The sequence below is a fragment of the Balaenoptera borealis genome (assembly GCF_965194805.1).
Source record: "Balaenoptera borealis genome assembly, chromosome: 11".
Classification (NCBI taxonomy): domain Eukaryota; kingdom Metazoa; phylum Chordata; class Mammalia; order Artiodactyla; family Balaenopteridae; genus Balaenoptera; species Balaenoptera borealis.
Window position 1 is genome coordinate 8349641 of NC_138868.1, and position 14516 is coordinate 8364156.

At 52.6% G+C, this 14516-nt stretch overlaps 1 protein-coding gene across 1 annotated transcript; it reads right to left on the reverse strand.

Moving 5' to 3' along the window:
• Positions 1-382: 382 nt before the first annotated feature.
• On the reverse strand, positions 383-14363 carry NAA40 (N-alpha-acetyltransferase 40, NatD catalytic subunit). The gene is made up of 8 exons (XM_082344195.1): positions 14091-14363; positions 8061-8156; positions 6610-6662; positions 4177-4272; positions 3929-4087; positions 3714-3797; positions 3186-3263; positions 383-2934 (listed from the first exon to the last, which is right to left on the reverse strand). Exons 1-8 carry the CDS (start codon positions 14094-14096, stop codon positions 2793-2795), a joined length of 714 nt encoding a protein of 237 aa, XP_082200321.1. The 5' UTR covers positions 14097-14363; the 3' UTR covers positions 383-2792.
• Positions 14364-14516: the final 153 nt, after the last annotated feature.

The following is a 14516-nucleotide window of genomic DNA, read 5'->3' on the forward strand; positions in this document are numbered from 1 at the left end:
GAAAGAGACACCAACACTCTACTCTCGTCTATTCAACTCCCACACAAGTGTTCTGGAATTTACCTTTACCCACATATGTCCAATGTCACAACACCTGGCCTGGGACTCTCTCCAGCAGCGGAGCAGGTGCCCCTCAGGAGAAGACTTGTGACCTCTACCCAGGGCTTTTGGGAAGTGGCACAAACACATGCATTCGGTCTCAGTTCCCATCTCTGGCTCCTCGCCCCAGACACCCTGAGGTTTTCTCAGCCCAAAGCTTCCTTCACAGGAAGAGGTGTGGGGCGTCACAGCTATGTGCCCCCCAGGGTTTAGGCCCAACGCTGGGATGGTCTGAGCCCACGCTGCCAATGGCACCCCAGCAGCAGGAAGCCGTCCCAGCAGCTGAACAAAGTGTCTTTTATTTGTGACATACAAATACAACCAATGCAAAAAGAGATCACTTTTTCCCTTTGATTCCAGTGATAACAAGTTTCTAAAGGAAAAAAAAAAAAAAAAAATATATATATATATATCAAGAAGTTTATCTTCAGTTTCCTCTAAAAAAAAAAAAAAAAAAAAAAAAACACACACCAGGAAGGGTTAAAAAGAACCATACACGTGTCATATACACATCTGACATCAATGAAAATAACCTGAAATAGGGTGGATACAACTAAAAAACAAATCTCAAAATTAATATTTTAACATGCCCCAAACAAACCAAAAAGCCTGGTACAAAAGGCCTGCTATGTTTCTTAAAACCAAGACCTTGGGGAAATGGAGAGACTGATGGTTGAGAACTGAATGGGCTCAACACCAACAACAGGGTGACCTGCGGGTCTCAGGCAGCGCCTCCCCACCCAGCCAGAGCCCCCAGCAGCCCTTGGGAAGTGGCACAGGCGGCTGGACAAGCAGGGCCCAACACCAAGTGCCCATCTACCAATGGGGCTCGGTGCCAGGTGTCCAATGAGGGGAGACACGCACACTTAACTCCCTTTATGTGGGATTTACGCTGGGGTCCCTTTTGGTCCCCTTGGGTGGGAGGTATCAGAAATCCATGATCTAAGACAATAAATATTTATCATTCTCTGTCCTTTGACAGACAGCAGGGATCAGAGGAAAAGCTCTTCCTAAATATGATTCCGTCATTCCATGATTCTTGGAAGGAGCCCTCCAATGCCCTTCCAGCAATGAAAACTCTCCCCCTTGGGTAAAATCTCCTGGGAGTCAGCAGGGTAGGGGCAAAGGTGGGCTTATTCCAGTGTAAAGCTGCAAGGCCCTCTCCGAGGGAGTGCCACGTCCACTGCTGGCAGGTCAAGAGCAACACGGAGCACTCAGCGGAGAGGCTGTGCACACAGGCCCGGCACAGGCAGGACCCTGGGGGAGAGGCGAGAACAGCTCCAGGGAGAGATCGGGGAGATGGCCGGCACAGGCAGCCTGAGTCAGGGCAGAGGGTGGGGAGTGAGCAGAACGAGGTCGGAAGGACTGACAGACCTCCTCCGGAACAACCTCGCAAAGGCAGAGCCTTTGAGACGCTCCCTAAGGCAGAGCTCAAGGTTGACCAAGGGGAGGCGGTAGGTGCTTCTTCCTGGATAAGGATTTGGTCATTTTCTTCCCTGGAAGGGTATACGGTCTGGGGATGAGGGCAAGTCTAAGCTCTGACCCTGCGCCCTCTCTATCCCAGGAGGGGAGAGGAAGCTTCTCCCGCCCCCACCCGCCCCCCGCCCGCCGCAGGTGACACCAGAGAGAAGAGCAGCGTCCGGCCAGGCTGGGGAGTGCAGGAAGGGGCTGCTGCTGGCTGGGGGCTCTCCAAAGGGGGGAGTGGCGGTGGGGGGTACCCACCTTCAGAGAGCTAACAGCACCAAGATATGAGAGGAAACGGCACTAAATACGGCAGGAGCAAGGGGCCTTCTGGGGGAAGACAAGGGGCTCCCTGATGTTATTCCCCCTTGAGAGTAAGAACAGGGGTATCGAGTGGGGTGAGAGGCAGGGGAAGAAACAGTGGTGAGAGGTGACGGAGAAGAGCAGGCAGGGCTTCAGCTCTTTTCTGTGAATAAAAATCTTGAGTCACTGCCATGAGATCAAGAGGTTAAGCTCAGGGTGCAGCCAGGTCCCAAAGCCCGGAGAAGCCACAGTCCCCATAGCAGACCCCATTCACACCTGTTCCTCGTCCTCTCGGCCCCTGACTGACAGCAATGGGGAGAGGGGGGCAGCCTTTCTCCCAGAGTCGGCTGGTCCCCTGGGATGACTCCACTCTAAATGGATCCACGAAGGCACAGCCAGAAAGAGCTCCCTCGACTCCCTGTGTCGTGGCATAAAAGACCTTCCTGAGGTCTCCACTGGAGCGTCCCATCCATGAAACAGGAGTCTCTCTGAAGACTCTCTCTATGCCCACATCTTACACCGAGCCCATTCCTCTTTGGGAACCAGCCAGACCCTGACCCAGGGCTCCAGGACTTCCATGAAGGTGGGAATAAACACTCCATTTGGCCGGCAGTGTGTGTGGCGGGGAGGGGGGCTTGTCAGGAATCCAGCTGTAGGGAAGTCGGAGAACCCACGCTCAGGGCCGAGAGCTGAGTGAGAAGGCAGCCACCGTGAGAGCATGCGCCTCGTGCCCCGGCCTCCGCCGGCTCTTCCGGCAGCATCCTCTCCTCTCTGCTCCCTCCGGCACCCCGCTCTTCTAGGAGAGAGCAGGAGGGGCGGCGCGGACCACTCCTCCCCAGGGCTGGGGCAGAGGAGGCCACAGCTCTGAGGGCACCTGGCAAGCGGCTTGAAACCGGGGAGAGAACAGGCCTTGGAGAGAGCTTGGGAGCTCAGTGGCAGCAGCCACCACAGTGCCCGCCCGAATGGGAGTGCTGGCTGTCCCCAAACTTGGTCCTCCGGCTCAGGATCTCATAGGAGCAGTCCTCCCCACAGCAACCGGACATGCTTGGGGAAGAGTCGTCGATTTCAAATCTGCAGGCAGGCAGGAGGAAAGGGTTGGCTATGGGCAGCTGACTGCCTTCCTCCCCAGGAGCCAGGGTTCAGGAGCAGGGCAGGGGACCAAGCCACAGGCACTCCCACACCATCTCCCCAGTTGCCAACCCCAAGGACCTCAGAACCGAGAGCTCAATGTCAGGACGAATGGGGCCAGGATGGGGGAAAGGACACTGGGGCAGGCAGCTGCTACCACCCAGAGGGTCCCACACCGCGGCCCAGCTCCTTACTGCAGCGCTTCTCTGAAGAACTGGTAGGCACCATGATTGTGCTTAAATACTGTTAACATAACTTTCTTCATCTGTGTGCTGAGAAGGAAGCAGAGAGAACCTTCCAGAAAGAGAAAGAACCTTCCAGAAAGAGAAACAGGTGCTAAATCCCGCTTGCTCTCTCGTGTCTCTGCCTGCTGTCTCCCGTTTGCTCCTAAGAAGTATTCCTGAGGCCCGACTCTAGCCTGTCTTGGGCACCCACAGCACTGGGTGCCGCCCTCTGTGACAGGGCTGATCAGGCCCCCACCTGACTGGCTTCCCCTCCAGGTCCTCTCTGCACCCCATTACTCAGGCGCGGAACAGGCACTCAGAGGTGCTTGCCTCCTTGAGCCCAGTGTACAAAATCTGGAGTCATGGCAGGGCAGAGAGAAGCTTACTGAGAGGGTTCTAGACACCTTTCTTCCAGAACAGTCCCGTGAGCCCTGTCCCCCGCGGGGGATGCCTCAGAGGCAGCTCCTCCCAACTGAGCGGTGCACGGACGGCCCTCACCTGTTGGCCATGAGCTGCAGGATCTGTATGAGGAACTTCCCCAGGCCTTTCCGCCGCACCTTGCTCTCCAGCTGCACTTCGTAGCTGGGGGAGGAAAGCAGAGTGAGCGTGGAGCGGCTGCGAGGCCTGCCACAGACCCAGATGGGCGTGCTGCATTTTGCCACCGGCTGGGGTGCCTCCTCCGCCCGCGCCCACCCCCAGGCCAGGGCCCCTACCAGTACAGGACTTCATCCCCGCACTCCACGTCAAACCGGAAGTGAGAAAAGGCTACGGGAACCGAACTGTTTTCCCAAGCGATGAGGTACCAGGCTCGGTCATCCGTCATCTCCTCGCGTTTCTCTCTGTCCTTCCAGCCCCACTCGCTCTGCTCATACCTGGGAGACAGGGGTGGGGGGTGGGGGGCAGTCAGGACAGGGACTCTGGAGAGGAGGGCCATGCTCCCTGCCTGAGAGGGCATGCTTACATGGTCTGCATATTGGTCTTGGTCAGGTCGAAGGCCCAATCCACGGTGGCCGGCTCCAGGCCAGACACTCGCTTACATTCAATGGAGACATTTAACCTGAGAAGAGGAAAAGGAGGCGTCTGGAGGCGGCTACAGGCCCGGCACCACCCGCTGCCCTGACAGCCTGACAACGAAGCCCGCCTGGTCTCAGTTAATCTACAGAGAAAAGCCGAGCCCGGATGTGACTACAGAAGGTGCCTGTGAAGGAACTAGGCCGTTCAAGCCGAGATTAACAACTGTCATCACCAGCCCACCACCCTGACCACAAGCCCCATTTCCTGCCTTCCCTGCACAGCCCTTATCAGACTCAGCACTTTGTAAACTTCGGTCCCTCTCTGCCAGCTCTTTGCTCTCTCCACCCTCTCTTCTGTAGTTTGTTATAAACACCGGAGTCCTCTCTGTTCCCTCAATTCCTGCCCTTAGGGATTTTTCCTGTTGCTTTCATTTGGAATCAAGTCTTCACTGGGCTCCCAGGGGACCTCTTCCTTCTTATCTACCAATCTTGCCAGCAAAAGCAGCTGGATGACCTCAGGCCCTTCAAGAAGACTATGGACCACATCCCCCTGAGGAGTCCTGCCCACTGCTTCCTCTGAGGATACAGTGGGTGCTCTCAGCTGATCAAACAGGGTAGATCGGGATTCACCCCATGCTCTGTTTTCCTAAACTAATGAATGATGTAGGTGTTCAGGTATCGACCTATTTTTTTTTTTTTTTTGGCCACACCGCGTGGCTTGCGGGATCCTAGCTCCCCGACCAGGGACCGAACCTGGGCCGTGGCAGTGAAAGTGCCAAGTCTCAACCACTGGACCGCCAGGGAGCTCCCTCAATCTGCTATTTAGGTCTAAATGAATTAAATAAATTACAGTTAAACTCCTTGGCCAAACTGTGGAATCATATTCTCCAGGTAGTGCCACATTCTGAAAGGACTGACTCGACTCCTCAGAAGACATCACTGGAATCCACGGTCACCTCTGCTGTCTGGTATGTCATATGAGCTGCACATGTGTGTGGCCTTGTGAATTCAGAACTTCCTGGCTCTGAACAGCCTTCCTTTCTTTCCAAGTACTGACCATGTAGTGGTCAGAAATGCCCACACACAGCACTGCAACTGTCTTAGCTATAAATTTTCTCAAGGCTGGTTTGCAAGTATAAATTCTCCACTAATCTGAGTTCCTTAAGTACATGAAAGTAGGATCACAGCCACACAAATCACACACAATTCCAGGCACCAAATGAGCCCAGAGTCAGCTGACAATGCCTGCTTCAGAGCTGGTCCATATTTCTGGAAGTCAGTGGGAATGTGGGATAGGGAACACTGAGAGAGATCACAGTGAGGAATCTCTGAACTATGTCAGAGGACTTCCCAGAGGCTGAATGATGACAAAGCTTCTAGAGGAACCATAATGCATCTGATCACAGACAGAAAGAATTAATTAATATGATACTATGAAATTCAGACACAGCTATGAAAGGCAAATGTAGTATTACCTACTATAGTCCTTCCTTCATAATTCATGCATTTACATTTGTCTTATCTTGCTCATTAAAATACTCACACCAGTTGCAACTTACAGAGCTGGATAGAGTTTCTTTCCTCCTTAAAACAACCTTCCAAGTTTGGCATCATCATTCCATTTAACAGATAAAAAACGAGGCTTCAAGAATATGTTGACTTAACCAAATACAGTTAATAAGAGGCACTGTTATGATTCAGACCCATAGCAATGACTCTGTAAAATCATAGCCCCTGTTTTTCCCTCAGCCAACAGCATCTCGGGTGACAGATAATGCTACCTATTTTACAAACCAAAGGAACAGAAAGTGGAAGGGGGCTTTAGTCTAGATTCTGCAGTGAACTGGATTAGTAAAAAGAACAGTAGTAATAACAACTAACACTGACCTAGCCTTTCATATGTTCCAGGCACTAACACTTTACATCTAATCCTTCTGACAACTCCATGAGGAAGGTACCCATTTCTGATTCGAAAACTGAGGCACAGAGAAGTTAAGTAATTTGTCCAGGGTCACAAAGCCAGTAAGTGGCTTTTAACAATTATACTACAGACCCAGGGAAAGAACGCTGGACTGGGAATTAAAAGCTCCCCGCCGTGGTCAGGGAGAAACTCCATAAGCTCAGACATCTCATTCAGCTTCTCGGAGCTTCGGTTTCCCTCTGCATAAAATGAGGGAGTCGGCCTAGATGATTTTTCAAGTTTGTTTCAGCTCTATGGTTCTTCGTCGGAGAGAATAACAAGTCCCACAGAGACATCAGTCTGAGATTAGGCAATCTTTGCTCATTTGCAGATTCCTTTGTCTCCTTAACTGGGGGATTTTATATCAAGGTGAATTCCTGAAGAGACTCAAGGAGACAAGTTAGGAATGCTGAACACTCACCCATTCCGATCATATTTCTTGAACACTGGGAAAGCCTCTAATGGGTCTCCAAGCTGTGGAGGGAAAGAAAAGAGGAGTAGCACAAACACTCGCCTAGCAGAGTCACAGGCTCCACCCTGAAGTACCACGCTGTGCGGACCCAAGTGGAGGCTCAGCTCCCAGGGCCAGGAGCCGCCCTTATATACGGACCCTCCACCTGCCTTAGCTCTGAAATCACACGTAGGAGGGAGACTCTGGGAAGAAAGCCCAACAGGGTTTTAGCTTCATTTGACGGGGTAAGAAGAGACTTTACTGCCTAATTCTAAGACTGGCCTCTGGGCATAAAACCTACTCAGCACCCACCTGACCCAAGAGAGAAGACAGGTCCCTTGCTCCACTCACATAATTTTTTTTTTTTAATGATATATTTTCTTCTGATTTTAGTTTTGGCTACATGCTATAAGCTTTTTTTTTTTTTTTAATTAATTTATTTATTTTTGGCTGCATTGGGTCTTTGTTGCTGCACGCAGGCTTTCTCTAGCTGTGGCGAGCCGGGGTCACTCTTCGATGCGGTGTGCGGGCTTCTCATTGTGGTGGCTTCTCTTGTTGTGGAGCACAGGCTCTAGGGTGCGCGGGCTTCAGTAGTTGCAGCTCGCGGGCTCTAGAGCGCAGGCTCAGTAGTTGTGGCACACGGGCTTAGTTACTCCGCGGCATGTGGGATCTTCCCGGACCAGGGCTCGAACCTGTGCCCCCTGCACTGGCAGACAGATTCTTAACCACTGTGCCACTAGGGAAACACCACTCACATACTTTTGAGAGGCCCCCAACTAACCTCCCCTGGTCAAAACCCAAAATGAAAAATCATGTCCCTGCACCACATCCTTGTAAGTGTGAATGTTTACTGAGTGGACTAAAAGAATAACAAAAACTGGGACATGAACCAGGGCAGGAAGGGTGACCAGAATCTCTCTGGTTCCACTGGAAAGCTGAGCCACTCCCAGTCAAGCCCACCGGGTGCTCAGAATCTCAGCTACTCCTACCCCGACTGTGGCCCCTCGAAACCAGGCTGCTGCATCCCTGGCACAACCTGTGGTACCTCATGGGCAGGCAATAAATGTTTGAAGGAAAGAATGAGAAAACTATACCACATTTTACCAGGGAGGTTTCCTCCCCAAAATGCAAAACCCTATGAAACATTTCTGCAGACCCTCTTCTAGTGTTAAGGAAGGAGACCCACAGAGAGAAGACGCCACTTCCACTTCAATCCACACTTCCCTGCACGCCTGGGCCAATCCGCTGGCCCTCCTCGCAGCTCTCTGCCAGCCAGGCTAGTTTTCCCCGGCAGCAAGGAGGCAGCAGAGGTATGGATGCGTAGTAACACAATTCTGCCACAGGGTGGCGCCAAAAGAAATCAAATTAAAAACCAAGTTGCAGTTCCAGGACGAAGGGACTAGGAAGGAGGGGAGAGTCACCCTGTTGGCGGCATCCACTTTGGCACAGACAGCATCCATGGCTGCTCGCTCCTCCAACCGCTTCTGTTTCTTCTCCTTTGCTTTGCTGGACTTCCTCTGCAACAGGGAAAAGCAAAGTTGGCTGGAAGGTTGTGACCAATCAAAGACTTGACTTTGACTTTCCCTTTGGAGACCCTAAGGGTCAGTCCCCAATCCACAGCAGAAACTCCGGATCCTGGCTGCCGGGTCCTGCTTGGCAGGGTAGGAAAGACCCAAGCGCGTCCCAGTCGTGAGACCTTGGGAGCGTCACTAGACTTCTCAGCTTCCCTATCAGGAAGAGTACTGACCCTTGGGACCACCGGGTCACTGTGAGGACCCAGTGAGAGCACGTGACAACACCTGAAGCAGAGCCTGGCCCCCCAGCAGCTGCCTAATAAATATTCACTCATTCATTCCCTCCTAAGGTAGGAACAAGTAATTTTAGACACATTCAGGGCAGGTTTCAGGGAAGTGATGGCATCTGAGGTAGCGGCTGACAGCTGTTTCTAAGTATAAATTCATTCAGTAAGCCTTTTCAGTGTATTCTGGCTTCAGAAAACAAAGATCTGGTCTGGGGGCAGCCTCTTTGGGAGCTGAGTCTCCTTTCTAAGCTAGGGCTGGGCACTCCGGCTTAAGGCGGCGGAGCTGTTCCCAGAAACGGCTGCTCAGCCAAGGCCAGTGAGTGGCAGACACACCGAGCACCTAGTAGCGACAGGGCAGAGTGAAGGGCCCCAAGGGGTTCATCTGGGGACAGAGGCCATACTGACACGTGGTCAGCAAAGCCAAGTTGCAGGGCACATAGGCAACAGAGGAGGAGCAAAGGGAGGCTGTCCTTACACAGAGAAGCAAACTGCAAACCGCCCGTAACTCCAAATGGAGCAGATCCTGTTTGGAGGCTCACGTGAGGTTTTCTCAAATCTAAATGGACCCTCTTACCCTCTTGTAAAAACTGGTAGCACAGGGAAAAGAGCCCAAGCTCTGGGGTCCAACAGACCTTGTCCAAAGCCTCCTTCTGCCCTTCATTCCCTTCGGGTCTTAGGACAAGACACAACCATTCTTTGAGCCCCCTTCCCTCATCTTGATACCTCCTTTGAAGTATTAAGCCCATGAGGGTTACTATGGCCTGTGCTCAATAAATGACACTTTTCCTCCTCACTCCCAAGGAGGAGCAGAGCAGCACAGGCATCCGGAGGTGCCTGCCCACCCAGCCCGAGACCTGAAGGTACCCCAAAGGCACTGGGAAGATGGCTCTGCTTTTTACCAACCGCACTGCCTCTTCTGCCCCCACCCCTCCCTTCCCTGACCTCACCGGAGAGAGGTTTTGCCTCCTCCGATCCCACAGTAGCCCTGACACTGACTGGCCCAGGAAACGGTGCGCTGAATACCCAGTTGCTGGATAAATTCTACCCTCGGTTCCTCAAGGCATGACACTGCTTAACTCCTATTTCAAGCAACCAGAAGGCAAGAGCTCAGATACTAGGGACTCACAGGGATGGCCCTTCTAGGCATAGACTCGCCCAGCACCAGCTGTTTACTATCTGCAGGCTGAGCACCGTGCAGAAAGCCGAGAGCTAGCGCCCATTTCTTACCTCCCTAGAGGAGCAAACAGAAGAGAATAGCCTGTCTTCATAACACTGGGATCTCGGGGCAGAACTAGCCCCTCTCTACCACAAAGAGGTTTTAGATCATCCACCTTTTTTCCTCTGGGAATCTGGGTTTCAAGACAACACTGAGAGATACACTCATCTTGCAAAACACTTTCACCAACATTATCTGGTTCAATTCTCAGGGCAGAAACCATCACCTCCCTTTACACAAGAAACTGAGGCTCAAAGGGCTGGAGCGACTTGTTCGAAGTTCCCCAGAGAGTAAGCGGCAGAGGGGAGACTCATCCCCAGGGCTGGGCCGCAGATTCAGTGTCTGTCCCACCAGGCAACCTGCCTCCCTCCGGGAGAGCCTACACCAGCGTCCAAGGCCTTCTCAGCTCCGCCAAGGTAAGGTCAAGACAAGACCTCAGGAGCCTCAAGGCAGCCACTTGGTGATTCACTTCTCATTACCCTTCTGGCTTGGTAACAGCTGGCGTGACATGCCCGCACAGCGCCACCCCAGACCCTACGTCCACACTGAGGTAGGGGTAAGGGACAGGGAAACTTGAGACGGAAGGTCGCCAGGGCTGTGCAATGGGGCAGAAAGAATATGAGCTCTGGCATCAAACAGGCCAGGCCACTGTTCCTCCCGCCACCCGCCGTGTGCGAAAGGAACTCCACCTCCAGGAAAATGGGAACACAACTGCTGGCCTCACAGAACAGCCAAGGACAGTCAGAAGCCAGCACACCATCCCAGTCGGTGCCAGCTGCCTGCCCCCACCCTGCACGTTAGCTCTACGGCACAGAGCTGAGGGATCAGAGGTGCTGGGAGGAAAGCGCGACTCCCAGGACCCAGAAAGCACTGAAGTGTAGGTTCCCTCCGCAGCATCTCATTTCTAAGCACCAGAAGTAAGTAGTTCCTCAGCACAAGCAGCAGGAGGGCCAAGCCCGGGCCTCCAGGAGATTTATGGGCTCATTCATGCAGGGGAACAGGTGAGCCAGGCAACTCTCAGTGACGCTTGGGGCCGCCATGGCCAGAGACTGCGGATAATGAAAGAGCCCCTGAAGCGCTTGGCTGCCTGCACGCGGGGTACGAGGCAGGCTGCGGCAGGCGGGGCCAGACAGGCAGGGGCCCTCCCTCAAACCCAGCACACGCTAGGAAAAGTAGTCTCCTACTGTTCCAATTAGCTTTGTCCTGCCTTGCGGAGGTAAGACTATCCTGCAGGGACACAGGAAAATTCTCCTAATTAAAATGGGAAATAAGCACAGTGAACAGTAAAGCTCATTGTGGTTAAGTGTCTTTCCCAAGGGAGCTTTATATAATAAAGAGTGTGGGATTTTGAGTCAAGAGACCCACATTTGATTCTCAGCTCTTCCACTTAATAGCTGTGTGACTTTGAGCAAGTTATTTACTCTCTCTCCAACAAGTTACTCAGTTTCTCTGAATCTCAATTTCCACATCCATAAAATGGGGCTAACAATGCCTACACCTCACAGGACTGTTGTAAGGACAAAATGATACAATGTACTAGATATAAAAATTCCTTACTGTAAGGACTTCTGTTTACAAGGACCTACTAACGATAAACACTCTGCTAGTGCTTTAATAAAGATGATTTATTTTAATCTTTGCAATAACTCAGCAAGGAATGCCTGCCTACTTCTTTGATGAGGAAACAGGCCCAGAGAGATTAGATAACTTTCAGGGTCACAGAGCCCGTGAACAGGATTCTCAAAGAGGTCTTCTGGCCACCCTCTCCCTCCACTCCCACCAGACTGTACACTCCATGAGGTAGAGGAGAGGTCACATCTGCTTTATTTGCCGATGTATACCCAGTGCTCAGCAAACAGCAGGTGTTCAGTTCATACCTGTTGAATGAATTCTCCAAGATTCAAATCCAGGTCTGAACCCCAAAGTCCATGCTCCTTCCACTACATCAGTTAAATGTGTATGACACTTGTTACCAAGTGTGATATAAATGTTGTTTTCACATGCAGCTGTCAAACTCCTCCCCTTGCTTTTCCTATCAAGGTAGTATCTCTCTTTTTTTTTTTTTTTTGGCCGCACCTCATGGCTTGTGGAATCTTAGTTCCCCGACCAGGGATTGAACCCGCACCATCGGCAGTGAGAGCGTGGAGTCCTAACCACTGGACCACCAGGGAATTCCCTCAAAGGAGTATCTCTTTGACTGCTAGTCATAACAGTAGTTCCATGACTGCTAGGGGTCACACACAGAAATTAAAAAACAAAAAACGCCCAGATGGGGGCAGGAGGCACCTTTCAGAAAAAGGATTTGGCAACCCTTAGCTTTTCAGTATCAATGCCTCCATCCCACAAAGAATCCAGAATCCAGGGGAAAAAACCCTCAGTTTTTGGCAAAGGGAGACAGAGCTCTAAATTCTAATTCCTAAAACACGTGCGGCAGCAAGGGTGCAAGAACTCTGAACAGTGCTCCATCTGATGCACTCTCTCAGCCTGTGGTCAGGCTGTCAAATGGAGCAGGGCCCTCTTCTGGAGGGTGACCATTAGGAACCATGACGCTCCTGACACTGAGGTGGGGAGTCCACAGCCCCCACCCATAAGGAATGAGTATGATGAGGGGGTTCCAGCTCTGCTTCAGGGAGGAAAATTCAATTTCTCTTTTGCAGAGACTAAGTAGGGGCTGTTCTGAGAAACACATCTGTGAAGTATGAGTAATAAGATCAATCAGGGCCCTTAAGGAAGCAGCAAGGATCGCAGGATCTCTGAGGCCTGCTATTTCAACTCAACCAATGAGGAAGTGTTGAACGAGAATGGCATGTTATGCTTCTTGTTTTCTGCTCAGTCTGGAGTGGCTGATGCTGGGTAGACGTTTACCAAGTAATACCAGGGACTCAATATTTTATTTAGTTTCAACAAGACCTGGGGTCTGGGACCTTTCACTAAAATCTAGGTTAAATATGCCTAAGGTTTCCAGACTTGATTTTCTATACATGAAGTACACAGTCCAAAAGTCCTTGTTGAAACATGATGAATGTGTTTTGACATGGATTACATAAAGTGCTTTGACATGGATAAGACAACTATTTTTGTCTAACAAGTTGATTTATTCAGTCAATAACTATTTGAGTGGAGAGGAAAAAAATCTAGATTAATAATAGTAGGGACAAACCCAATGAGTTAAAAATAGCACAAATCTATTTTAGATGACTAAAGGCTGAGAATACAGGCAAAAATAACAGCCACTATTTAAGAGGCACCTATGTAGCTATTTACAGCCACTCTCTGATTTTATCCTCACATCTGTCCTAAAGGGGAGGTATCATCATTCTCATTACATCGATGAGGAAATTCAAATCCACAAAGGCCAGGTCACTGGCACAATATCATGCCGCTAGCCAGGGAAGGTGGGGCTGGAACTGAGGTCTCTCTGGCTCCAAAGTCAGGACTCCCTAAAGGTGGTGGAAATTTCATGTAAAAACTAAGATACATGGTACCAGGGAGGGCCAATTACATTTTTAGGAGAGTGACTGGTGCTACTCTAATTGGGACTTAGGAAGGTGATCTCACAGAAACATGCGAATAACTTCTGCTCAACCCTCTAACAGCACATGCCAGGAAGGGCATAAAATGCACCTCCAGGCTGCCTTGTGCAAAACAGGTGGTCACTATCCATCCCCGGCTGGGGCCATCACCAGTACTCCTCCATCGTCCCCCTGCTCACCTTCTGCACAGCTTCCCCACCCCAAGCCACCTCAAGTAGGAAGACTACTAACAACCCAAGTAATAAGACCCACTTCGGCGCATCTGGGAGGCCTTGAAGGCAGGCCTCTGTCGAAAAGGAACAGAATGTTTTTGGAGCAGGAGGAACCTGGTGGAAAGATTTCGAAAGAGACTGGGGAAACCAGCTTCGCTGAGAAGCCGACTAGCGGGAGGCGGGCGGCCGGGGTCTCGAGAGCCCTGAATCAGGGTTTGGCGCCCAGTCGCTGTCCGTGTGACCTTGGCTGGGTGCCTTCTTTTCTCTGGGCCTCGGTTCCCTCCAACCCAATGTAGGCCTAGGATATGGGAAGCCGCGAAGCCGGTGACAGCGGGGTGATGGGTGACCCCTGGGGGCAGGGGGGATACCCAGGGACCGCGCGGGGGTAGAGGGGAGGCCAAGAAGATAACACGTCCTAGAGGAAGGCAAGGGCGAGCACGACGCGAGAGGCGGGGGGCACCGGAGGGGGTGGGGCCCGGAGACGGGGCTCTCCAGGAGATTCCCGGGCTGGGCCGGGCATCGGGACACTTAGACCGGGGGAGTCGAGTCATGTGGGGGCTGGGGGTCACGTGAGGCCGGAGGGGTTCGGGGTCACGTGAGAGGGGGTTCAAGGAACAATGGGGGCGCAGGGGACGGGGTAAGCGGGGAGCCCTCCCGGCCCTCGCGTCTCCTCTCCCTCCCTCACTCACCCCCATGGCGGCAACGGCGGCGGTGGCCCTCAGCTCCTCCTTCCCACACTTGCCAGCAGGGAGGCGGTAACGGCTGCAACGGCGGCGGCAGCGACACCAGAGCGGCGGCGGTCCCCGCACGGCGCATGCGCCTCGCGGGCTCCCCCTCGAGCCCCGGCGGGCACCGCGCCGGCGCAGAGCCCGTGGAGGGGACGGGGCGGGGAGGGAAGGCGCGCAGGTGGAGAGCTGGGGAGGCGGGCGGAGGGTCTCGCACCCGAAAGAGGCGGGAGGCGAGGAGCAGCGTCGCTCTGGGAATGACGTAGCCCGGGCCCGCCCCCTCCGCGGTTGGCTGTGTCTGTAGCTATGGCAACGGCCGCGCCGCCCCGAGAGAAGCGCGCCGTTGGGCAGCTGGGTGGGTGGCAGCGCCGCCTCTGCGCTCTGTTCCGC